Source organism: Triticum aestivum, chromosome 5D (assembly GCF_018294505.1).
Source record: "Triticum aestivum cultivar Chinese Spring chromosome 5D, IWGSC CS RefSeq v2.1, whole genome shotgun sequence".
NCBI classification, from domain to species: Eukaryota; Viridiplantae; Streptophyta; class Magnoliopsida; order Poales; family Poaceae; genus Triticum; species Triticum aestivum.
Window position 1 is genome coordinate 347,552,856 of NC_057808.1, and position 26,040 is coordinate 347,578,895.

General features: G+C 44.9%; 3 protein-coding genes across 3 annotated transcripts; 1 reads left to right on the forward strand and 2 right to left on the reverse strand.

The window, feature by feature from the left end:
• Positions 1-3,222: 3,222 nt before the first annotated feature.
• Positions 3,223-8,043, forward strand: LOC123121661 (uncharacterized). The gene is made up of 2 exons (XM_044541676.1): positions 3,223-4,519; positions 6,834-8,043. Exons 1-2 carry the CDS (start codon positions 3,314-3,316, stop codon positions 6,945-6,947), a joined length of 1,320 nt encoding a protein of 439 aa, XP_044397611.1. The 5' UTR covers positions 3,223-3,313; the 3' UTR covers positions 6,948-8,043.
• A 195-nt stretch (positions 8,044-8,238) lies between these two features.
• On the reverse strand, positions 8,239-10,076 carry LOC123121660 (formin-like protein 20). Its single transcript, XM_044541675.1, has one exon. It carries the CDS (start codon positions 9,901-9,903, stop codon positions 8,440-8,442), a length of 1,464 nt encoding a protein of 487 aa, XP_044397610.1. The 5' UTR covers positions 9,904-10,076; the 3' UTR covers positions 8,239-8,439.
• Positions 10,077-12,273: 2,197 nt separating this feature from the next.
• On the reverse strand, positions 12,274-15,466 carry LOC123121662 (gamma-tubulin complex component 3). Its single transcript, XM_044541677.1, has 3 exons — positions 13,188-15,466; positions 12,687-13,091; positions 12,274-12,589 (listed from the first exon to the last, which is right to left on the reverse strand). The coding sequence occupies exons 1-2, from the start codon at positions 15,407-15,409 to the stop codon at positions 12,836-12,838; spliced, it is 2,478 nt and encodes an 825-aa protein (XP_044397612.1). The 5' UTR covers positions 15,410-15,466; the 3' UTR covers positions 12,274-12,589; positions 12,687-12,835.
• Between the last annotated feature and the right edge of the window lie 10,574 nt (positions 15,467-26,040).

The following is a 26,040-nucleotide window of genomic DNA, read 5'->3' on the forward strand; positions in this document are numbered from 1 at the left end:
GTAGTATACAGCAGGCAGGCAACACTGGGAGCACCATTGCAAGATTTTAAGAATCAGATCTATTGCCGCCATTTTGAAATTTTAAAGTTAGGACGATCATGAGATAAATAGGGTATGCATTGGCTAGTAGAACGGGCAAAATTAAAACCGAATTAAATATAGAGCATAGCTAAGGTTTTTTAAGCACGGATCGAGAAAGGGGACTTCGAATAAGAGACGGCCTTAGGTTGCTCATGGGCCCAATAAACCCGGATGGAGGGAGTGCTAATTAATTTGTAGACTCTAGGTTTCTTCATGTAATAAAGCAGTACAGACAATGATACAACAAAGGAGAAACACAAGACATGTGTGTGTAAGACAATAAATGGTTTTATGAAGTTTCCACTCTCAAAATAGGTACAAGAAACATGACCTAAATTTGCAGATAAAATCACAGGAAAATTACGACTATACACATGTTTTGTTTCCGAGGGTTTGTAAGAAAAGGCTAGTTGTTTCTCTAGAAAACTAGTGATTCTTCTCAATACACACTCACCATATTTGTACTCCCTCTGTTTCAGTTTACAAGGCATGCGCGTACCTCTAGGTTGCCAATTTTATCACCGTAATATAAACTATATAACACAAAAATTATACCGTTTGAAAATAGAACATATGAAGTTTATAATGGTATGTGTTTTGTAATATATGACTTCTATTAGGTTGGTCAAATTGACGACCTAAGGATACGCGCATGCCTTGTAAACCGAGAGAGTGGAAGTACAAAAATTCAAAAGAATTGAAATTACTAAATGCATTTATCAGAATAGTCATATGAGAAACTTGATGAGAGCAATTGCTCCTAACTTATGAAATGCAAAATTGTAGTTCCATAAGCAATTGGATATTTTCACATTAACCGGATCTTTTTAGCAGATTTTTCAAAAAAAGTTAAGAAATTTGCAAAAAAAGTGCTATTTTTGTGGTCTTATTATATTTTTCTTGTTATCCCTATTACTATTTTCTGGTACTTGGGAAGAATAATTGACCCCTACCTCCCCCGCCCCTTTTGGCATTTTTTCCTGAGAGGCATAGCTCCCTCTTAGACCCAACTAAACTGCATATTCTATCTCTACTCTACTGTTACTTGCTGACAGTCTTGCTAAGGAAAACACTTATAAATCTATGCAAAACATCGAAGATCAGATGTGGGACAGAAAAGCGAACCAACCTATGGTTGAATGGTTAGAGGGAAAGTAGTATCCCCAGCCCACTAGGGTTCAAGTCTTGGTGCTCGCATTATTCCTGAATTTATTTCAATTTTGGCGATGTGCTTTCAGTGGGAAGAGACGTTCCTGTCGACGACGAGGCGCTTATGGTGACTTCGTAAATCTCAAGATGATATACTGGCTCAGTCTCTCGAAGGTGCTCATAGGGGCAGGGTGTGCGTGTGTGTGTTCATAGGGATGAGTGTATGTGTGTATGTATGAGCGCTTGCGTCTGTACTGTGTTCAAAAAAGGATGTAGGACAGAAAATGATGTGGTGGTATCAGCCTTATCTGCAACAGAGCAGGTCGGCGTCCCCTCTCGCTCCGTCATGGGAGGGGGGCGACGGAGATGTGTCGGTGTGTGACCCCTGTGATCCTCCTCCTCCTCTCATGGTGGCGCCGGTGTTCGCCACATCCCTCCTCCCTTGCTGTCCGAAGCCACACTCCATGAAGTGTGGCGCTACGAGACTGCAAAGGAGGAGAAGGAAGCCCATCTATTCCCTTAAGAGAAAATCTAGTGCCCCGGGAGCTCCTTAGCCGTTTGATCTCATATCCAGCGTCCATGAAGGGAGCTCGCGACGGATGGATATTGGCCCACAGAAAGCACAACCCAGTTTAGGCCCGGTTATACGTAGACTAGGCCCGAATATCGCATATCACGATTGCGTGTGAACTGGGATACGCATCGCCCGGCTCGGGAGGTCCTATGTGCTGCTCTCTACGGCAGATTGTCGCCTGCACACAGAGGCGGATCCCCGGCTAGGTCGGCCCATGAAGGTAGCAACTCAAGACGAATCAAACTCGGGACCTCAGAGTACAAAGGTTCGTGAGAATGCCAGTTCGGCTAGCCATCGCTAATGATACAAAGCAGCGCTAAAACTTTAAGAACATGTTCCAGCACAGACCGGATTATTTATGAAATTTCCAACGCAAATGATTTTCTTTGAAAAAACTTGAACGCTTTATGAAACGGGATCACTTTTAAAATCTGTTACCAAATTAAAAAAATAAAACTCCAAAAAATCCAACGCGAACATTTTTTTCAAAACAGGAACATTTTTCAAATCCCAAAAAATCTAATACGAACATTGTTTGAAAATTGGCAAACCATTTTTTCATCTCTAAAATAATATTGAAAACATGAATATGTTTTGTAATTTCTGAAAAAGTTGAACATTTTTTCAAACTCCCAATAAAAATTGAAGACACGAACATTTTTTTTCAATTTTCCAAACAATTTCTGAAAGGGATTTTTTTTGGAAATCATTGGAAAAAAACATTGTGAACAGTTTAAAGAAAAAATATGAAATTTTTGTAAAAAACACAAACAATTTTTTAAATTTCTGCACGATATTTGAAACATGCGAATATTTTTTAAGTTTATGAACTAAATGTGAAAAATACGAAGGTTTTTTGAAATTTCTGAACAATTTTTGGAAAAGGGCAACTTTTCTCAAGCTCCCCCCAAAAATTGAAGACGCGAACATTTTTCCAAATTTGCAAACAATTTTTACAATAGAAACATTTTCGAAATCTTGGAAAAACAAGTTGTGATTTTTTTTAATATGAACGATTTGTAACACGAACAATTTTTGAAATTCCTGATTTTTTGGAAAATGCGAACATTTTCAGAATGTATGAACAAAATTGTAAAATTCAAACGTTTTTTGAAATTTGGAACATTTTTTTGAAAACTTGATCATTTTTCATCCGAAAAATAAACTGGAAAAAAGGAAACAAAAAACGGAAAAACGGAAAAACAAACAGTAAATAATTAAATAGGAAACAGAAACAGAACAGAAAATCAGAAAACGAAAAATAAAAAACAAGAAAGTGAAAAACCAGATTAAACTATAAAGGAAAACCGGTTCAGGGCCTTCTAGAAGGTTCCCAAAACCGGTTGAAATAGGTGCATACTCGACGCTTAAAATAGGCCGGCCCATCCCAGACCGTTCTCCTCGCTCGAAGTGTTCGTTTGGTCGACAGTTTGCCGCAGCGAGCGGCAGATAGGATTTTCCGCCCGGCCCTGCCCTGCGCGTGCGGTTCGCCTCTCTTCTCCAGGCGTCATGGCCTCCGAGCTAGGGCTACCGCCGCCGGCGACACGCCCGCCGGCGACACCCACCACCATTGCCTCAATCAGCGACGACCTCCTCTGCGAGATCTTCCTCCTCCTTCCCTCCCTACCGAGCCTCGTCCGGGCCGCCCTCGCCTGCCGCACCTTCCTCAACGCCGTCCGCTCGTCCCCCGCCTTCCGCCGCCGCTTCCGGGCGCTCCACCCGCCGCAGCTCCTTGGATTCTTCGGAGAACCCCGCCGCGCCCCCGTACCTCCCTTCGTCCCCCTCCGCAGCCGCTCCGACCCGGACCTCGCCGCCGCCGTCCGCGGTTCCGATTTCTTCCTCACCCGTCTCCCGGAAGACAGCGGCGACTCCACCCTCGGGTGGAAGCTACAGAGCTTCCACGGCGGCTACGTCGTCCTCGTCAAGGATACCACCCACCAGATCGCTGCCTACAACCCTGTCACGCAGGCACTGCATCTGTTACCCCGGCCGCCCGAGGAGATCCTGTTCTCCGACTCTCTTGAGGCCCACATTGTCTTCTCCGAAGAGGACCAGCGGGTGTTCCGTATGGTCTGTGTCCAGCACCAGAGCACGCGCCGGCGGGCGCCGGCTTGCGTAGCCGTCTTCTCAACGGCGACAAGGGAGTGGCAGGTTTTCCCATGGGTGGAGACCTCGCCGCCGCCGCCGCCACACGACTTTATCAAGTTTTACCCTGGCACGCAGCTGAATGGATTCGTTTATTGGAAACACACGAGTCGACCCTATGTACTTGTTCTCAACACTGCGACAGTGCAATTCTCCAGAGTGGATTTGCCGCCATTCTTGGGACAGATTAGCTCTACGCGATTCAGACTTGGTCAGACCAAGGATGGGATGCTATGTATGGTTGCCATAGATCTCTCTGATGCAGAGAGAGGAACGCTTCATGTTTGGTTTCGGAGAGCTGATGATGATGGTGTTGAGAAATGGGTTCTGGGAGATACTTTTCTGCTCACTACATTTATTGATGCCACTAAGGATGATCCCACAGTGCACATTGAGGCGGTTATCGATGGCTTTGTTTATTTGTCAACTAAGTATGATGAGCATACTGAATCTCTGCTATCCCTCTGCCTGGAAACGGCAAAGCTAAACAAGCTCTTTGGTGATAGTACATATGTAAGCCCCGCACATCCCTACATCATGGCGTGGCCTCCTTCTTTGGTGTGCAACAAGGTGAGCCTATCCTGAAGATCCTGGTAAAGTCTGTAGAAGTTTGGTCCTTAGATTATTTTATTTAAATTACTTGAGGGCATTGGATTATTGTAGATAATCTGTGCTTTGAGTCAACTGTTTTTTATTAAAAAAAATGTTTGATTGCAAGTCTTGATACAGTAGCACACTATCATGTTTGATTTGGCAACTCCCTGGTAATCAAAGTCACTACATATGCTGCATAACTGACAACCGTGAGTGATTGCATAATCTGATAAGATAAGTGTTGACTTCGATAGTTTTAGGGAAAAAGCTGAAAGAGAGTTGATGGGAAATGCACGAGGGAAGTTGTCGAGATCTTTCCTATGGCCAATTCTTTGCCAGTTGAAAACTAATCTCTTTGGACTGATCATACTGTACTTCTTCTCATGAGATGAGCTTTCTTACAAATGTGTTGGTACTTAAGTTTTTGGTGCTGTGAAAAGGTCATGTGTTAGTTTCATATACTTATATATGGAAACAGTGGAGACATAAGCTACGTCTAATGAATGTAATCCAATGAACGTAACTAGCAGTATGTCTACTTAGCAAGAGGCTAAGCGATGAAATTTTGCTATCTTTGGCTCTTTGTTGTGGATTGAGTTCCAGACCCTCTTTTATTCTCAGCTTGAATAGTCACCCATCCTGGGTCCACTATGTGTGTGTGTGTGTGTGTGTGTGTGTGTGTGTGTGTGTGTGTTATTGACCCAGTCATTTTATCACTTGTCCCTAACCTTGTTTTTCCCATTATGGTACTTAGTTTCCTTTTGTGTAGTTTTCCTTTTGAAACGGATTACCATGGCACTGAAGTTGCAGAGAATCTTCTAGTTTAGCAGCAACTGTATGGGGTATATTACACGGAGAAATAAGTTATTTGCATAGTTTTGCTTCGGCGTGTCTGCTTGCATACCTCAGGAGATTTACTTGGTACTGATGAAAACATTAAGCATGCAAGCAAATCCAAGATTGGTGCATTTTATCTCCCTAAGTCAACTTAGCCTACTGCTGCAGCTAACTTAAGAATTGAGATTGTAGCCTTGAGTTTTTTGGAGGCTATCGACCTATTGATGTGGAGATACATGAAAATTAGTAAGAAAACCAGATGTTATTTTTCATGATACTCATATAAGACTAGTGGCTGTGATGCTGGTCAACTGGTCTCCTTTTTTCTTCTTGATGGACCATCAGCCATTCTAGTGTCCTCATGTGACCAAGTTTATATTATGTTTTCTAGATGCAGTCAAAGCTTCAGTGGCAGGTATTTCTTAGCTGGTATGTGATGTCGGACTAATAAACATTTATTATTATTCTTAAGGAAGCTTGTATATTGTGAGAGCCTGGCTTAATAAGAATGATAGACTGCTCGTATCAACAAGGAATTCCTTCTTTTTCGGGGGCCCATTTGAAAAGAACTCCAAAATTAAGCATGCTTGGTTTGGAGCGATTCTATGATGGGTGACCGACCGGGAAGTTGGTCCCAGGTGTGCACGAATGAGGACAAAGTACGCAGGAAAGACTAGTGCTAGTCTATGTGGTCAGTCTAGATCTCGCCAGGCGTAACGGCCATGAACCGGTGGCTATGACCGGGGCGTTGCAATTGGCATCAGAGCCGACCCTCGCGGTTACATGGACATGTGCGGGTCAGGTGCACGGACATGCGGCGCATGGCGTGTGTGGTTCGTTGTGGCACACAGCATGGCACATGTGCCGGACTGGACGCAGATACGTCTACCAAGAGGGAACGTTCCTGATGAGCCGACGAGGACGTTGGTTCCTTTGAGTGGGGGTGTATGTGAGAACCTGGCTTAATAGGAATGATAGACTACTCATATCAACAATAAATTCCTTCCTTTATTAGGAGTCCATTCGAAAAGAACTCCAAAGTTAAGCGTGCTTGACTTGGAGCAATTCTAGGATGGGTGACCGACCGGGAATTTGGTCTCGGGTGCGCACGAGTGAGGATAATGTCCGCAGGAAAGACTAGTGCTAGTCTGTGGGGTCTGTCTTGATCCCCCGCCAGGCATAATGGCCAGGAACCGGTGGCTATGGCCGGAGCGTTACATATATGATGCCTGAAGCAAGCGCATCATGTACTCCAAGCTTGATTGCCGCCTCACAGTGCAGTGTGATTCTCTTTGAATTTGTGGGTGAGTCCAAGCTGTTCACTACGAGAAGATGGCATTGATGTAACAAATCCTATTTCATCTACTATCTTTGGAATCTGTAGCCTTGTGCGATTTGTCTATACAAGTACGTGGATCCTGTACTTACACTGAACTATCCTTTCATGTCTTAGGAGGATTCACAAACCATGGTTAGTGGAGAGAGTGTTGCGGATGCTGCTCCTGTGGGCACAAGAGAAACTTCCTCTGTTCATGTCTCAGCGTCGGAATCCTACAAATTTGATTAATGACAATGAAGCAAAAGTCACATAGTGTGTTTTACTTCGCATTCAGGATGATAAGAGTTCTTGCGAGCAAAATGACTACTACTTATGATGCATAGCTGGCAACCCAACCTCTTTGTCATGCGCTTTTGTTTGAGTGCGTCGGTACTTCAGTTTTTGGATGGTGTGAAATGGGCATGTGCTCGTGACATGCTTTTTTTCTTTCTCTTTTGTGAAATGGGACACGCTGTTTTTCCCCACTATAATTCTCAATTACCTTTTGCCTGGTTTTTACATGAAACAGGTCATGATGTGCAGTTAGCCTTCTGAATCACTTGTCCTATCAACCGATTATTGCGTTGGTTTCTGCATTCCATATGGTTGGGCATGACATGTAGGGCCCGCTGTGAGTTCATTCTTCTCTACAACATACTTACATTCATATTTGTTCATGGGCAAGTCATACTTGTCAGTAACATTCATATTTGTTCATGGGCAAGTCGTACTTGTCAGTAACATTCATATTTGTTCATGGGCAAGTCATACTTGTCAGTAACATTCATATTTGTTCATGGGCTGCTTCGCTTTGAGGCCAGGTAAGGTTGCGTTTTGTCAATAACATTCAGGTCTCAAAGGGCCTCTTTGATCCAAAACCAATTCCTAGGAGGAATTTTATTCTACCGATGTTTGAAGCTTAATGTGGCGAGAGAATTACTAGGGTGAAATCGAACATGCATACTGGCGGTGGTTCCCATGCATACTGGCGGTGGTTCCCATCCTGGGTGAGATAGTGGCAACTTATTTGGCGGTTCAAGATGAGCTGCTCATTTGCTTTCTTGTGATCCTCGTTCTGTCTAGAGTACTTTCTTGGCAAACATTTCCGTTTCTCTGCTGTTGCTATTCTGAACTTCTGATGCGTATTAGATGGAAGTTGCAGCCTAGACCTCGAACACTTTTTGAGCTCTTTCTGAGTGGTTGTCGATCAATGTATGCTGTTTTTGTACCCTGTCGTAATTAGTTTATCTCGTATATTGGCTCCTAGGTTTTAAGAAGGTTCGGGACTGGGTTTCCGTTGCCCAAAGATAATTTGAGCTGGACTGTACTAGCTCCGGGAGCTGCGAATTGTCTACACACAGAGTTCATAGATATGTGCCATTAATTTGACCCTCCTCCAATTATATATCACATCAAAGACTAAATACAAAATTCTGATTGTTGCTGAATTGGAAAAACAGCCAACTGTAAGTAAGCAACTCCAAAAATCTTTCGGTGGCCTGTCACTCACCTCTTCCAGTCATTTGGCTCCCAGCAGATGTAATGATTTCGTAATGCAACTTTGGATTGTGTGAAACTCCCATTGTAAGTTTGTAACTACAGGCAACATACTTACTTATCAACACTCGATAATCATGTTCTGTAATTATAATATTACATGGCCGAGCTATGATCTCGGTGCAACGAGCTGGGAGTGGCACCGACGATCGTACGAGTGCAGCAGGACAGACAATGGCAGCCATCAGACATGCACATCGCCGCCGCCGCTGTTTGTCTGGCGGTCGCGGCTGCTGCTCGTCTGACGATCGCGGCCGATTTCCATGTTCCTAAGCAGCCGGCTGCAGATCCTTCTGATCCGGCGCCCCCCTGGCACCGGCAGAGATCGCCTTCGCCTCCCGCCGGGGGACTGCGACGACGACGACGACGACGCGACATCGCTTGTATCGGAGGCGATCGTCGGGATACTGCGGCGGCAGATTGGGCAAGAGTTCTGCTCGGACAGCCACCTCACGATGCAGTGGGAGTGGTACAGGTGGCCGCAGGGGAGCCGGCGCACGGGCGCCGAAGGCGGGAGGGGGTCGGTGCAGACGACGCAGTCCAGCCCGGCGTCCGTGACGGTGACGGTGGGCAGGGCGGCGATGGACTCCGGCGGCGCCGCCTGTGACCCGCCGCGTTGGAGCGGCGCGTCGAACTCAAACACGCTGTCGTTGGCGGCGATAGACGCCGCCGCCGCTTGTGACCCACCGCGTTGGACTTGGAGCGGCATGTCGAACATGGCGTGGTAGGGAGAGACATCCGGCGGCGGCGGAGGCTGTGGCGGGCTGTCATCATCGGAGTCGGAGGGATTGAAGAGGAATTCATCCCATGTACCAGCAGGCGCCAGCGGCAGCCAAGGCGGGGGCGGGGGAGGAAGCAGATCATGAGGCGGCGACGTGGTCTCCTCGGCGGTGGAGGAGCGCAAGGTCAAAGGAAACGACTCGGATAGCAGCTCGCCACGGTGGAACAGCGGCGGGGGCGGAGGAGGAAGCAGATCATGAGGCGGTGACATGGCCTCCTCGCCGGTGGAGGAGCGCAAGGTCAAAGGAAACGACTCGGATAGTAGCTCGCCGTGGTGGAACGGCGGCGGGGGCGGCGACGCCAGCAGAGGGGAGGAGCAGGCGGTGGAGTATGGGGACGACAGGGGAGAGACGGCGGGCGAGGACCGGCGCTGCTCCTCGTGGGAGCAAAGGAGCCGGAATTCCCGACATGCCGCTGAGCGCTCGGGGCAGCAGGACGACACGGGAGCGGTCGGCGAGGCGGCGCTGCCGCTCGACGTCGCAGGCGGTGGTCCTGTGGAGGAAGACGAGGGTCCTGTGCGCGGGGACACCAGAGTCCGCGGCCGCGCCGTCGTGAAGGAAGACGACGGCGACGAGACGCACGGGACCGGCGGTGGCGTGGAAGAGGTGGACGGGGCAGGCGGCCAAGGCACGGCGCACAGGGGCGGTGGAGGCGGCGGCAACACCGGCTGCGGCGCGTGGTGGGGATCGGGGGAGTCGTCGAGGTAGTCCCGGCGGCAACGTGGGCAGAGGGTGAAGTGGAAGGGGGAGGACGGGGCGGGGAGCTCCAACCGGGCTCTGCAGGTGTGGCAGTAGAAGCTCACGGCGTCGGGCGAGGCCATGGCGCGGGCTCCCCGAGCTCCGGCCGGGTCGCGCCCTGGCTCCTCCATATCCCCGATACCATCGATCGGCCGAGACGCGGGGCGGCTCTGCTCTGCTCGGCCTTAGTGATTGTTGTGCTGGCTCGAGCGTGTTTTCCTTTCGCTCGTCCCTTTGGATGGGCTTTCCACGCTTGGGTGACTAAGAAAGAGCCCGACATCAAAGCTTACATAGTTTAATGAACCTTCGTTTGTCGCTCTGCTGACTATATTATGTGACTGTTCACGCATGTCACTTTCTCGGCTCAGACGGTGACCGCCGAGAGCTCGGCGCTGAGGGCAAATCAGCCAACAGGTCGTTGGGAACAAAGAGATTTGCGCAGGAGTTTCAAAGGATACAAAATTTCCTAGGAAAATTTCCCTTTGTGTCGTTTTAGCCTTCTTCACCATTCCGTTAACTCTGCCTTTTATAAAACTATGGCACGCAATTTGCGTGCTCTCTAAGAACACCATTCCGTTAATACAGTTGTATCTCTTGATTTGGCTTCGAGAGTCCCTGCGTACATCTTCAGACGCACAGTCGGGCCCCAGAGAACCTGCAAGCCAAAAGCCAAGTAATGTTGCCAAACCGCAGACCATTTCGGAGCTTCACAAGCGGTCCAAAGCACGGCGCGGAGCTAACAATGTTGTGAGTTCATGGACCCGGATTTGGTGAACATGGTTCCATGAGCTCCCTTTATGAATAGTAAATTCAAAAAATCACATCCCATATACATAGTCAACCGGTATACTCGCGTATGAAGTTTCACGAAGAAATTACATCCGTGGTAATCTGAAAAAAAATGACAAAATGAAAGCTATACTAGAAAACACTGTTTGAAGAATAGTATGGTCCCAATTGTATTTTCTTCACAAAGAATACCATGGTTGCAGATAGAATGGTCGACTAAGTTTCATACTCTGAAATTTCAGATTTGTTTAATTTTTTCCAGTATTTTTTTCTGAATTTACTGTGTGCAACCATGTTCACCTTCGCATTTTCGATGAGTTCATGGGCTAATGCTGGAATGCACAGTACCACGTATCTAGCTCTTGTAAAAGTTAAGGGCCTTTTAGATTCTCGGGATGTTTGTAGATTTTCACGAGGAACAACACAAATTCTCCGATGAAACAAAAAGGCTTCCAGCTGATGAAAAGGGCTGCCTGGGGTCCTTGGTATTTGAACTTCTGCCCCTTTTTTCAAGGGCTGCCTGGGGAAAGGTAAGAACACTATGGAGCTTAGTACAAAGTTGGGTCATCTATTTTGGAACGGAGGGAGTACTTCATTTGGTACTTTGGAAACTTTGATGCTTTCATCGTCACACTGACTCACTCGCAGACAGCTCCTGCAGACGACACTCGACACTGCCCTTTGAGCAGATATGTAGATGTGAAGATGTCACAATACACTCGCCGATCAAAAGACCAAACTAATACAATAAGATCAGTGGGTTGCAAACCTCGTAACCAAGCTAGCCAGGAACAAAGATATAGTAAACCTACCACTACATCCGTGGGAAATGGCATGTATGCCCAACAAAGTTTGCCGCATAATAGCAGGGCAACAGACTCGATGTCCTATTCAATAAACTGACCAACTGACTCAATTTCCTATTGATCAATATTAGTTCTGATGGTTCAGAACTCAAACATTCACTTGATCTAATAGCCATGTCATTCTGGGGAACGCTGTCCAGCAATGGATCGGATGAATGGGAAACATGGCTACAGACCTGTTTACCAGGCGAGAGAACACGGGTACATGTAAATTTAACGGCACATACCGTGCGGGCATTAGAGAAAGATACTGTGCTAAAACGGTAATTGTGGGAAATTGCACAGCAATTTGTAGATGGTGTATCATGAACGAAAAAAATCAAACTGGCACACAACTGCAGTAGAACCCCAAGTAGCCTGCCTTCTGAGAAAAGAGGGTAGTTCCAAGTGGCATGCCAGTTACACAAACCGTATACATTGTCAGAGGTGTGACATCCAAAATTAGCAGTTTGAAGCTATTACGGGAATGGTTGAATTCTCTTTATTATACGTACTATATACGTGTGTAATTGAACTCCAAATCTAGAAGAAAAAAAATGAGAGCAGAGCAGCTAGTTCAGGTCTTCATAGCGATTTAGATGTGCCCAGTTAACAGAAGATACCATTGGACGTGCAGTCCCCACACCATGCATCTCAGATTAAACTTGCCCATGCCACGTACAAACTTTTTCAGTTATTTTAAGCATGGAAACGACCGTCCAAGTTATCATAAACAAATTAGTAAATATGACCGTTTCCAGATATATCAGTTATAAAATCACTAGTATGATAAGTTGGTAACCAACGGCCAGGCATTGCTCAACACTTTTATCTTTGAAAGAAAACAGGATGTCTTGACATAAAGCATTAAGGTAACCAAAAAGTAACTCTCCTTGTAAGTTATAAGTAGACATGGGATCCTATGATAGTTTGGTAACAATTTTGGTAGCCAGCAAACACAGCAACCAGCCAAATCAGATTCTCATTCTCTTGTAACTACAGAAAAGCTGGTAAGGATAAATCTCCGTGCAATCTAAATAAATAAAAACACGAAAGCAGATAAATGAAATGTGTACCGATACACCCAAAACAAATGCCAAATCAAGGTAAACTTACATCAACTCTGTACGCTAACATTGCTTATAATGCAGGTTCCAACTTCATGGCATCGGTGGATAAACATCTGCACCAGAATAGCGACAAGGTCAAAATTGACATTTCTCATACTGGCAATGATGAATAACTTGAGAATATTTGTATTAACCCCAGCTAGAAATTACCTTCAACAGCCCAGGACAGCTGAATGTGCTCATGCCGTTGAACTGACAATATATCAACCAGTGGGGCTACCGTATACACAAGAATACCTCACAAATCCAAACCAAAAAGTAAATCTAACACCTATTTCTTCCACAATAGAAGCACACACTCATTTGTTGGACGAAACACGGCTGTAGTATTCAGTGAAGTCTAAACGGAAGAGAAGGAACTTTAAATCAACATGCTGCTGCAGGGGCAACTGGGATATAAATGAATCAAGAGAAGCTGTATAATCTTTTGCAATGCTGTCCAAATCTTCACCCATTTTCAGAAAAAGTTCCCCCGCGAGTTGAATCATAGCTTTTCTGCCCCCCTCCAGCCATGAACCTGTTTCCTTGGTTTTTGTTTTCGATTTACCCTTTCCCCTGCAGTAAGAAGGAAAACTTCAAAGTAAACCAAACAGTAGATGTGATAAAGATTTGAGGGAAAGATGACATTAGCTATTTCTGCAATAATCTAACCTTAGTTGCAACTCGTATATCCGTTCAAACCACCTATCAGCATGGCTGCGGAACTGTAATATGATGTCAAACAAGGCAAAAAGATTTCTCAAAATTCCCAGGGATCGCTCACCCAGGAGAGACTTCTCCACAATTGAAGTGAGATACTTATCATGTCCCATGAGAAGATCGTCTAAATCTTTTGCTGCATCCATTTCTTCTGAAAAACGAGCCCAGGAAACCTCTAGGACCTCGAACATAATGTAGTACTGGAAGTTGGTCACAAAATGGTTCATTTCATTAAACAGAACTTGGCATTTCCGAAGAACTGAAACAAACTGAGCCCTGATGCTTGTCCCTTCCTTGTAAAATGGAGAAGAAAGAATGCAATTAGGCTTCATTGTCTTCCAGACTCCGGTCAAAGAATGGTCAACACGCTTAAGCTTCCATAGGAAGTTGAATATCTTGAGGTACATCTTCATGACTGAAGCTGTGAACACCGTGTCCAGAGGGACCCTAGCATCATACTCCAAGGAGAAGACATCCCAGCCAACATCACCATCTCCGTGATCCATCATCTTTACTTTTATCCGGTCCAAGATGTCACGGTCATCATATTGTGCGTCAGATGCACGTATTGCAGTTTCAAGCAAGCCAGCAAGGTGGAAGGGGCTAATTCTATTGGCTGGTTCTGACAACTCAGGACCAACAACATCCATCAGATACTGAACAAAATCACCCTGCCCAAGAAGCAAATACCTCTTGATAGCAAGACAATGATCTTTAAATCGATATCGCTTATGAATCACGTCCATCAGACGTTGATCAATCCTCTTGGCTGCTTCTACCACCAATGCCTCCAAAGCATCAATCTGCCCATAACCAAGCCCACCTCGACTTGTTGTGGTGCCAACATAGGCTGCAGCCTCAGTGGCAGCCTCAGCCCAACCATTATCATCACAGCAAGCTCTGAGAAAGTTGATTGACTTCCCCGTTCTAAGGATCCGCTGTGCCAGCACCGGAGAAATGAAAGACGGTAGCATATCAGACTGAATAAGGTAGCCCTCCCGCCACAAAGATTCAGCCTTGACTGGCTGCCCAACGATGAAGAACTCGCCAAATACATCCTCCAATTCACCTTCAAGCACCCAGCTTCGAACCATTTCAAACAGTGGCGAGCACACTCGCCGCAGCAAACGGCCCATAAAATCTTGAACCATGGGATCCCCATGCTGTGCATGCCCATGGATCGCACCAGCCATTCCACCGCCTCTCAAGCCACGGCATCCATCCACCAAGACAGCCATTAAGCGCATTCTCACTGTAGGCTCAGCAAGCCACACAACAAGACGCCGCAGTGAGAGGTAATTGCCTGACACACCCGAATCAGATCCAGGTGTTGGAATTGGATTTAACGAATATGACTCTAGAACGGCAAGCAGCTTGTAGTAATCAGATAGTTCCTCCTGTAGAGCTGAGCAGAAGGCCTGAGCAACAGTGCCGACCTCGGTGGCGGCATGAGAGGGCAAGCGGCTTACATTGTCGGAGATGAAGCCTCGCACCTTGCGGAACAGCCACCCGACCTCACACAGCTTGCGTACCAGGGTGCGAGTGGAGCGCGGCACGCGGACGCCCTCAGGTAGGTCGTAGGTGTCGCTGGCCTTGTCATACCGGACGTACCGGCCGTCAATGCCCTGGCAGGCGTAGAGCACGTCGCGCACCAGCGCGGCCTCCGACACCTCCGTCTCGTCGAGCACCAGCTCGGTGTACTCCCGCAGCGCGATCTCGCGGATGTTGTCCGGATCCTTGGAGACCAGCACCACGCCGCCGGCCGGCGTGCCGGGCACCCGCGAGGCCTGCTTGCCCCCGGCCGCCGCCGGCGCGGCGGCGGGGAGGTTGGGGAGGCAGGAGGAGGCGGCGGCCCCGCGGCGGTGGGAGGAGAGCGAGTCGAGCAGGTAGAGGAGGGGCCAGAGCGAGGCGGGGCGGGATCGGGCGGAGAGCTTGGAGTGGAGGTCGGCGAAGGCGAGGGCGTCGTCGGGGCGGCCGGAGGCGGCGAGGCGGCGCTTGATGGCCTCCGCGACCGCGTGCTCGTCGGGGAGGACGGCGGGGGCGAGGCGGCTGGAGAGCAGCCGGTGCGCGAACCGCAGCGCGCCGCCCGCGTCGCGGCCCCCGCCGCCGGATTCGGCGGGGGCGAGGCGGAGGACGAGCTCCTTGACGAGATCCTGGGCCTGGTGGTCGTCCATCGGGGGTGCTGGGGTTCGAGCCGGGCGGCTGAGTTGGATGGAGGTTTGGGAATTTTGCGGAGTGGGTGGTTTGTTTTGTATTTTTTGGGCGTTTGGATTTGTGTCACGGGCAATTCCAGCATTTTGGGCGCGGCGAGGAATCTTTTTGAAAAGCGAATGGCAAGATGCAAGTCGCTAAAAAAGGAATTTGGGTCAGTCCATCCTTCAAGCCGTCGGCTATAAAATATAAAACTACTAAGTACTTACTAGGAGGGTTCTGAAAAACTACCGGTTTTTAATTATTATTTTTCTAGATAACTATCAAATAGGTGGTTGGCTGTTTCGAAAAAACCCAAAAAAACCGTGCAATTTAGAATTGATCCGGTTTATGACAGATCAGACTCACCCTAAATAAACCGTTTGTTTGACCGTTAACTGACATCTGAGACCCATGTGTCAGCCAGAGCAAATAATCAAAGAGATTTGTTAAAAAAAGCCTCACCCATGCGAACGGGTGGAGGACGAGGCATTATGTATGGATCATGACCTCGAGAAAGCAAGAAATCTGAAATTACTTTTATCAGCATTCGAGCAACTCTCAGGGCTTAAGATCAATTTCCATAAAAGTGAATTGTTTTGTTTTGGTGAAGATCACGACGAGGCCCATCTGTATGCTGACCTGTTTGGATGCGGATTGGGTCAGTTTCTGATCACTTATTTGGGAATACCGGTACATTATCGGAGACTCATAAATGCTGAATGGAAACACGTCGATGAGAGACTACAATAAAGACTTAGCAATTGGAAAGGTAAATTGCTATCTCTGGGAGGAAGGTTGCTCCTCATAAATTCAGTACTAAGTAACATGGTACTATATATGATTTTCCTTCTTCCAATTGCCGGAAGGAGTATTACATAGATTGGATTACTTCCTATCGAGATTCTTTTGGCAAGGAGATAGCGAGAGAAAGAAATGTCGACTGGCTAAATGGAGTGTGGTTTGCCGTCCCAAGGATCAAGGCGGTTTGAGCATTCATGTCCTTGAGGTTAAGAATAGGGTCCTCCTCGGTAAATGGTTGTTTAAGTTGTCGACGGATGATGGTGCATGGTAAACCCTCCTAAGGAGAAAATATGTGGGTTCTAAGGCGGCATCTCAAGTATACTGGAAGTCTGGGAACTCTTATTTCTGGGGCAGACTAATGGCAACGAAGAAATATTTCTTCCGCCATTGTTCCTTCTCAATTAAGGACGGCTCGGAAATTAGATTCTGGGATGATATGTGGCTAGGTAATGCTACTCTCCAGGAACAATATCCAACTCTATACAATATTGTGTGTCACAATGGTGATACTATTGCCAAGGTTTTGGAATCATTTTCGCCGAATGTGACGTTCAGAAGGGATTTAATTGGACCTAGACTCCAATCGTGGAACATACTGCTCCATCGGTTAACCACGGTACAATTGTCACAAGGATCCGATGTCTTTTGTTGGAACCTACATGCGGATGGACAATTCTCAGTGGTGTCCATGTATAGAGCTTCGATCCAGTCAGACGTGCCAGTTGATAATAATAAGAAGATCTGAAAGATGAAGATACCTTTTAAGAATAAAATCTTTGCATGGTATCTTCTTCGCGGAGTCATTCTTACTAAAGATAACCTTATTAAGAGGAATTGGCATGGAAGTATGCAATGTGTATTTTTTCCGCATGATGAGACAATAAAATATTTGTTCTTCCATTGTAAATTGGCTCGTTCTATATGGTTAGTCGTCCAGATAGCTTCTGGCCTGTATCCTCCTTGTAGTGTTGCTAATATATTTGGCAACTGGTTACATGGGATTGATCACAGGTTTATAATTCTTCTCAGGGTGGGAGCGCTTGCCGTGATTTGGTCGCTTTGGCTATGTAGAAATGATAAAGTTTTTAACGATAGAAGTACTTCTCTTATGCAGGTTATCTATAGATGTACCGGGACGCTTCGTTTATGGTCCTCTCTACAACGAGTGGAGAATCGAGACCTGTTTACGAAGGTGTGTACACGACTGGAGGCTGCGGCGAGGGATATTTTTACCCAACACGGGTGGCAGCATAATCTTAGGATTGGACCACCTATGCTTTAGGCGTCATACAGATATTCATCTTTGTATTTCGCCTTCTTCTTTTATATTGACTTGTCGTGAGGACTTTGTTGGCTGTATGCATCTTAGTTATGTAGAGGCCGGGTGTAATGCTTAAACATTTTAAGTAATAAAGTGTCCCTTCTCGAAAAATAGGTGGAGGACGAGGACCAGATAGAGGGAGAAGAAGGATTGCTCCCTCCGCCGCCGGCGATCACCAGGGCTCAACCCTGGCCATTCCTCCGGCCAACTCCTTCTCACCAACCTCTCTACACGCAACGCCGAGCCAGCGGCCGCCTCGTGTTGTGCTCGGCCGCGCGTGGACGTCGCAATACATGCGACTCTCAAAGATGTGAGGCAGCAACCCCTGGCGGGCGGTGGCTCCAGGGCAGAGTCGTCACCCCACGGTGGCACGGCGGCGGCCGCAAGCGGACCGCCATGGCGGCGCGGCGGAGACCCGAGGCAGCGCCATGGCGGCGTGGCGGCGACCCCAGGCGGAGCGCCATGGCAGCGCGACGACAGCGACTCCATGGCCAGGACATGTGCTACTTCTTGAGCTTGTGTTGGTTTTCCCTTGAAGATGAAAGGGTGATGTAGCACAGTAGAGATAAGTATTTTCCTCAGTTAAGAACCAAGGTATCAATCCAGTAGGAGAAACGCGCAAGTCCCCAATAGATGCACCTACACAAACAATCAAACACTTGCACCCAACGCGATAAAGGGGTTGTCAATCCCTTCACGGTCACTTGCAAAGGTGAGATCTAATAGAGATAGATAAAATGAAATAAAAAATAACTAAATATTTTTTGGGTTTTTTTGTTTATAGATCTGAAAATAAAAGGTTGCAAAATAGTAGATCGGAAACAAAATATGATGGAAAATAGACCCGGGGGCCATAGGTTTCACTATAGGCTTCTCTCTTTAAGGCAAATAACACGATGGGTGAACAAATTACTGTCGAGCAATTGATAGAAAAGCGCAAAGTTATGACGATATCCAAAGCAATGATTATGCATATAGGCATCACGTCTGTGTCAAGTAGACCGATTCCTACCTGCATCTACTACTATTACTCCACACATCGACCGTTATCTAGCATGCATCTAGATTATTAAGTCCATAAAGAACGGAGTAACGCCTTAAGTAAGATGACATGATGTAGAGGAATTAACTCAAGCAATATGATGAAACCCCCATCTTTTTATCCTCAATGACAACAATTCAATACGTGTCTCGCTACCCCTACTTTGTCACTGGGTGAAATCACGCAAGATCGAACCCAAAGCTAAGCACCTCTCCCATTGCAAGAAAAACCAATCTAGTTGGCCGAACCAAACCGATAATTTGAAGAGAAATACAAAGTATCAAATCATGCATATAAGAATTCAGAGAAGATTCGAATAACATTCATAGATAAGCTGATCAAAAATCCACAATTCATCGGATCTCAACAAACACACCGCAAAAGAAGATTACATCGGATAGAACTCCAAGAACATCAAGGAGAACATGGTATTGAGAATCAAAGAGAGAGAAGAAGCCATCTAGCTACTAGCTATGGACTCGTAGGTCTGAGGTAAACTACTCACGCTTCATCGGAAGGGCAATAGGGTTGATGTAGATGCCCTTCGTGATCGAATCCCCCTCCGGCAGGATGCCGGAAAAGGCCCCAAGGTGGGATCTCACGAGAATAGAAGGTTGCGGCGGAGAAAAAGTATTTTTGTGACTCTCTCTGAGGATTTTGGAATATATGTGAATTTATAGGACGAAGAAGTAGGTCAGGGGACTCCCGAGGGGGCCACAAGGCAGGGGCGCCCCCCTAGGGCGCGCCCTCCACCCTTTTCGCCGCCTCGTGGGTCTTCTGGCTTGGAATCCAAGTCTTCTAGGTGTCTTCTGGTCCAAGAAAAATCATCGTAAAGTTTTATTCCGTTTGGACTCTGTTTGATATTCTTTTTCCGTGAAACTCAAAAACAAGGAAAAAACAAAAACTGGCACTGGGCTCTAGGTTAATAAGTTAGTCCCAAAAATAATATAAAATAGCATAATAATGCATACAAAACATTCAAAACAGATAATATAATAGCATGGAACAATAAAAAAATTAGATACATTGGAGACGTATCAAGCATCCCCAAGCTTAATTCCTGCTCGTCCTCGAGTAGGTAAATGATAAAAACAGAATTTTTGATGTGGAATGCTACCTAACATATTTATCCATGTAATTTTCTTCTTTGTGGCATGAATGTTCAGATCCATAAGATTCAGAACAAAAGTTTAATATTGACATAAAAACAATAATACTTCAAGCATACTAATAAAGCAATCATGTCTTCTCAAAATAACATGGCCAAAGAAAGTTATCCCTACAAAATCATATACTCTGGCTATGCTCCATCTTCATCACACAAAGTATTAAATCATGCACAACCCCGATGACAAGCCAAGCAATTGTTTCATAGTTTTGATGTTCTCAAACTTTTTCAACTTTTACGCAATACATGAGCGTGAGCCATGGATATAGCACTATAGGTGGAATAGAATATGATGTTGTGGAGAAGACAAAAGGAAGGAGACAGTCTCACATCAACTAGGCGTATCAACAGGCTATGGAGATTCCCATCAATAGATATCAATGTGAGTGAGTAGGGATTGCCATGCAACAGATGCCTAGAGCTATAAGTTTTTGAAAGCTCAAAAAGAAACTAAGTGGGTGTGCATCCAACTCGCCTGCTCACGAAGACCTAGGGCAATCTGAGGAAGCCCATCATTGGAATATACAAGCCAAGTTCTATAATAAAAAATTCTCACTAGTATATGAAAGTGACAACATAGTAGACTCTCTATCATGAAGATCATGGTTCTACTTTGAAGCACAAGTGTGGAAAAAGGATAGTAGCATTGCCCCTTATCTCTTTTCTCTCATTTTTTATTTTTCTTTTTTCTTCTTTTTTTCTTTTTGGTGGGCTTCTTTTGCCTCTTTTTTTATTTGGGCTTCTTTGGCCTCTTTTATTTTTCATAAAGTCCGGAGACTCATCCCAACTTGTGAGGGAATCATAGCTTCCATCATCCTTTCCTCACATGGGACAATGCTCTAATAATGTTGATCATCACACTTTTATTTACTTACAATTCAAGAATTACAACTCGATACTTAGACAAAATATGACTATATGAATGCCTCCGGCGGTTTACCGGGATGTGCAATGATCTAGCGTAGCAAATGACATCAAAAAACGGACAAGCCCGGTAAACATCATGCTAGCTATCTTACGATCATGCAAAGCAATATGACAATGATGGTGTGTGTCATAATAAACGGAACGGTGAAAGTTGCATGGCAATATATCTTGGAATGGCTATGGAAATGCCATAATAGGTAGGTATGATGGCTGTTTTGAGGAAGGTATAAGGTGGGTGTAAGGTACCGGCGAAAGTTGCGCCGTACTAGAGAGGCTAGCAATGGTGGAAGGGTGAGAGTGCGTATAATCCATGGACACAACATTAGTCATAAAGAACTCACATACTTATTGCCAAAATCTATTAGTCATTGAAACAAAGTACTACGTGCATCCTCCTAGGGGGGTTGATTGGTAAGAAAAGACCATCGCTCGTCCCCGACCGCCACTCATAAGGAAGACAATCAATAAATAAACCATGCTCCGACTTCATCACATAACGGTTCACCATACGTGCATGCTACAGAATCACAAACTTTAACACAAGTATTTCTACCAATCCACAATTACTCACTAGCATGACTCTAATATCACCATCTTTATATCTCAAAACAATCATAAGGAATCAAACTTCACATAGTATTCAATGCACTTTATATGAAAGTTTTTATTATATCCCTCTTCGATGCCCATCATATTAGGACTAAATTCATAACCAAAGTAAATTACCATGTTGTTTAGATAGACTCTCAAAATAATATAAGTGAAGCATGAGAGTTCAACAATTTCTATAAAATAAATCCACTGTCGTGCTCTAAAAATATATAAGTGAAGCACTAGAGGAAAATTGCCTAGCTCAAAAGATATAAGTGAAGCACATAGAGTATTCTAATAAATCACGATTCATGCGTGTCCCTCTCAAAATGATAGAGGCAAAGGTGTCCCATCTTTCGATGAGATGGTGGCTATCATTTTGGAGGAAGTCGACTTTGACGATCCGACTACGAACGTGCGAGGACGTCGCACCTTAGCAATCGCTAAACCAACTCCGAGAGGTTATTGACCATGCCGGAGCATGATCAACCTGACCACGAAGGTCGGTTTCCTGCAGGAAACGAAGAACAAGCAAGAAACTAAGATTGCAATCTGGATATTGCGAATATAAGAGGAAACTTTATTGATCAAGGTGGGGTTCTGTGACGCCTTTGCCTGGTCGTTGAACACAAACGAAGTACGCGAAGTTGCAGCTATGGCGAACTTTAATCTAAACAAAACCCAAAGTCTAAACGATGCCCTAAGGGCTGTATATATGGAGGAATAGGGGGAATTTCGTGGCCCTTGTGGGAGGGGTCCGAATCCAACCCTAACTCTTGTTTCCCCACACATACGGACTCTAAAAACATACTATACTTAAGTATTTCGAAATTACATGGGCCTGGCCCAATAATAAGGTGACGCAGCACCTAGAATAGCCTCTCGACGAAATTTATGAAGTGGCATCTTGTATATTTCGTCCAAGGCTTCATGCACTCCTTATGGTGGCTTCAAAGTCCTGAAATCATCACTTGTAACTCCGTTCTTGTTCCCCTTGCATGCCATCATCTCCAGGCTTGGTCTTGCTCCAGTGTTCATCCCTCTTATCCATGCCAGGCCCTTCATTTGTAAGCAAAACAAATGTATCCAATTTAGGCAACATCATATTCTCATGAACATTAGAATCATTACCACAAAACGGAAGTACCTGGTAATTCAATTGGCGTGCGCGAGCTCTAGTAATTGGTCCAGTATGTATAGCAGCAGGGGCTGTGGGTGTAACAATGGTATTGATGTCCTCATCATCCTCCCCTTCTTGAAATGAAGTTGTCCTCGACGGAAACTCATCTTCCTCACCCAAATAAGGCTTCAAATCTGCAATGTTAAAAGTGGGACTAACCCCAAAATCTGCAGGCAGCTCAAGTTTATATGCATTATCATTTGTTTTCTCTAACACCTTAAAAGGACCATCAAGACGTGGCATTAGCTTTGATTTGCGCAAATTAGGAAACCTATCCTTACACAAATGCAACCAAACAAGATCTCCAGGTGCAAAGACAACATGTTTTCTACCCTTATCTCCAGCAAGTTTATATTTAGCATTCATACGCTCAATGTTTTCCTTAGTTAACTCATGCATTTTTAAGATCAATTCAGCACGTTGTTTAGCATCAAAATTAACCTTCTCCGAAGATGGAAGAGGCAACAAATCAATGGGTGCACGAGGTAGGAAACCATACACAATTTCAAAAGGGCACATCTTAGTAGTAGAATGCAACGAACGATTATAAGCAAATTCAATATGAGGCAAGCATTCTTCCCACATTTTCTTATTATTCTTCAAAACAGCCCTAAGCATAGTAGACAATGTTCTATTGACTACTTCAGTTTGACCATCAGTTTGGGGGTGACAAGTAGTACTAAAAAGCAGTTTAGTCCCCAACTTAGCCCATAAACATCTCCAAAAGTGGCTAAGAAATTTAGTATCACGATCTGAAACAATAGTATTTGGCACACCATGCAAGCGAATAATTTCACGAAAGAACAAATCAGCAACATTAACAGCATCATCGCTTTTATGACATGGTATAAAGTGTGCCATTTTCGAGAACCTATCCACGACAACAAATATGCTATCCCTCCCCTTCTTTGTTCGAGGTAAACCTAAAACAAAGTCCATAGATATATCCTCCCAAGGAACAGTAGGTACAGGCAAAGGCATATATAAACCATGAGGATTGAGTCGTGACTTAGCTTTTTGACATGTAGTGCAGCGGGCAACAAAACGCTCAACATCCCGTCTCATCTTTGGCCAAAAGAAATGTGTAGCAAGTACGTCCTCCGTCTTCTTCATGCCAAAGTGTCCCATTAATCCTCCTCCATGCGCCTCCTGCAACAACAAAAGACGAACAGAGCTAGCTGGAATGCATAGCTTGTTAGCACGGAACACAAAGCCATCATTAATAACGAACTTGTTCCATGTTCTTCCTTCTTTACAATTCTGCATTACATCTTTAAAATCAGCATCATGCACATATTGATCTTTGATGGTCTCCAAACCAAATATTTTGAAGTCAAGTTGTGAAAGCATAGTATAGCGACGAGACAATGCATCAGCAATAACATTTTCTTTACCCTTCTTGTGTTTAATGAAATAAGGGAAAGTCTCAATGAATTCAACCCATTTAGCATGTCGACGATTCAGTTTTGCTTGACTTTTAATGTGTTTCAAAGATTCATGATCAGAATGTATAACAAATTCTTTGGGCCATAAATAATGTTGCCATGTCTCTAAAGTCCGAACAAGAGCATATAATTCTTTATCATAAGTAGAATAATTCAGACTAGGCCCACTCAATTTTTCAGAAAAGTATGCAACAGGTTTGCCATCTTGTAATAACACACCTCCTAATCCAATTCCACTAGCATCACATTCATGCTCAAAAGTCTTATTAAAATCAGGAAGTTGGAGTAAAGGAGCATGTGTCAACTTATCTTTCAATACCGTGAAGGCTTCTTCCTGTGCGGTACCCCAAACAAAAGGCACATCCTTCTTTGTAAGCTCGTTGAGAGGTGCAGCAATGGTGCTGAAATCTCTCACAAAACGCCTATAGAATCCAGCGAGGCCAAGAAAACTCCTCACTTGTGTGACCGTTTTGGGCTGCGGCCAACTCTCAATAGCTTCAATCTTGGCTTTATCAACTTCAATTCCCTGTGGAGTAACAACATAGCCAAGAAAAGATACTCGGTCGGTGCAAAAGGTGCACTTCCCAAGGTTACCAAACAAACGTGCATCACGTAGAGCAATAAAAACAACACGTAAATGTTCCAAATGTTCTTCCAAAGATTTGCTATAAATCAGTATATCATCAAAATAGACTACCACAAATCGTCCAATGAAAGCACGTAAAACTTCGTTCATTAGTCTCATGAAAGTACTAGGTGCATTAGTTAACCCAAAAGGCATGACTAACCACTCATATAATCCAAACTTAGTTTTAAATGTTGTTTTCCATTCATCTCCCAATTTCATACGAATTTGATGGTATCCACTACGCAAATCAACTTTGGAGAATATTGTAGAGCCACTCAATTCATCAAGCATATCATCTAGCCTAGGAATAGGATGACGATAACGAATAGTAATATTATTAATGCCTCTACAATCAACGCACATACGCGACGTACCATCCTTTTTCGGCACTAAAATGATAGGAACAGCACAAGGACTAAGGGATTTGCGTATATAACCTTTGTCGAGCAGCTCTTGTACTTGACGCATAATCTCCTTCGTCTCCTCTGGATTGGTACGGTATGGTGCACGGTTGGGTAATGATGCACCGGGAATTAAGTCAATTTGATGCTCAATCCCTCGAATAGGTGGTAATCCCGGTGGCACGTCTTGTGGAAAGACGTCAGCGAACTCCTGCAAAATGTTAGTGACAGCAGGAGGCAAAGAGGAAGGCACGTCCTCGAATGAAAATAATGCCTCTTTGCACACAAAAGCATAGCAAACAGATTTGCTAAAATCTAGATCATCAATATCAGATTTGGTGGCAAGTAAACATGCACTTTTCAATTTAATTTCAGAAGCAACACTAGATGGTTTATTATTAGGCTTCATTTGTTGCTCAAATTCTTTTGCCACAATCTGATTTTCACTCTTATTTTGCTCCTGTTTTGCTTTATTAGCTCTATTAATATCATCTTTCAAAATGGAATCAGGAGTCATAGGAAGCAAAGTAATATTTTTGTCCTTATGAACAAGAGTATACTGATTGTTTCTACCATGGTGTACAGAATTTTTATCAAATTGCCATGGTCTACCAAGTAATAAGGAACATGCTTGCATAGGTACCACATCACAATCAACATAATCAGCATATGTAGAGATACTAAAATGCACACGAACAGTACGTGTTACCTTAACCTTGCCGCTGTTGTTGAACCATTGGATGTAGTAAGGATGTGGATGTGGTCTTGTGGTGAGAGATAGCTTCTCCACCATCTCCATGCTAGCCAAGTTGTTGCAGCTCCCTCCATCTATGATGACGCGAACAGAACGTTCCTTCACAACTCCCTTTGTATGGAACAAATTATGCCCCTGATTTTGCTCAGCTTGTGTAACCCGCAGACTCAAAACACGTTGAGCAACTAAACATTCATACCTGTCAGCATCTTCAGCAGCCATGTATTGCGTCTCATGATCAGAATCATCTCCACCGTGTTCTTCATGTGTAATAAGAGCCAAAGTCTCCTCATCATAGTCACTGGCGGACTCATACCCACCATCCTCAGTAGCAATCATCACACGCTGAGATTT

Coding starts and splice junctions, on each gene's coding strand:
- LOC123121661 (XM_044541676.1), top strand. CDS start 3,314: ATGGCCTCCGAGCTAGGGCTACCGCCGCCGGCGACACGCCCGCCGGCG. Junction 4,520..6,833: donor CTTCTTTGGTGTGCAACAAG/GTGAGCCTATCC, acceptor TTCATGTCTTAG/GAGGATTCACAAACCATGGT.
- LOC123121662 (XM_044541677.1), bottom strand. CDS start 15,409: ATGGACGACCACCAGGCCCAGGATCTCGTCAAGGAGCTCGTCCTCCGC. Junction 13,092..13,187: donor ATATACGAGTTGCAACTAAG/GTTAGATTATTG, acceptor TTCTTACTGCAG/GGGAAAGGGTAAATCGAAAA.
- LOC123121660 (XM_044541675.1), bottom strand. CDS start 9,903: ATGGAGGAGCCAGGGCGCGACCCGGCCGGAGCTCGGGGAGCCCGCGCC.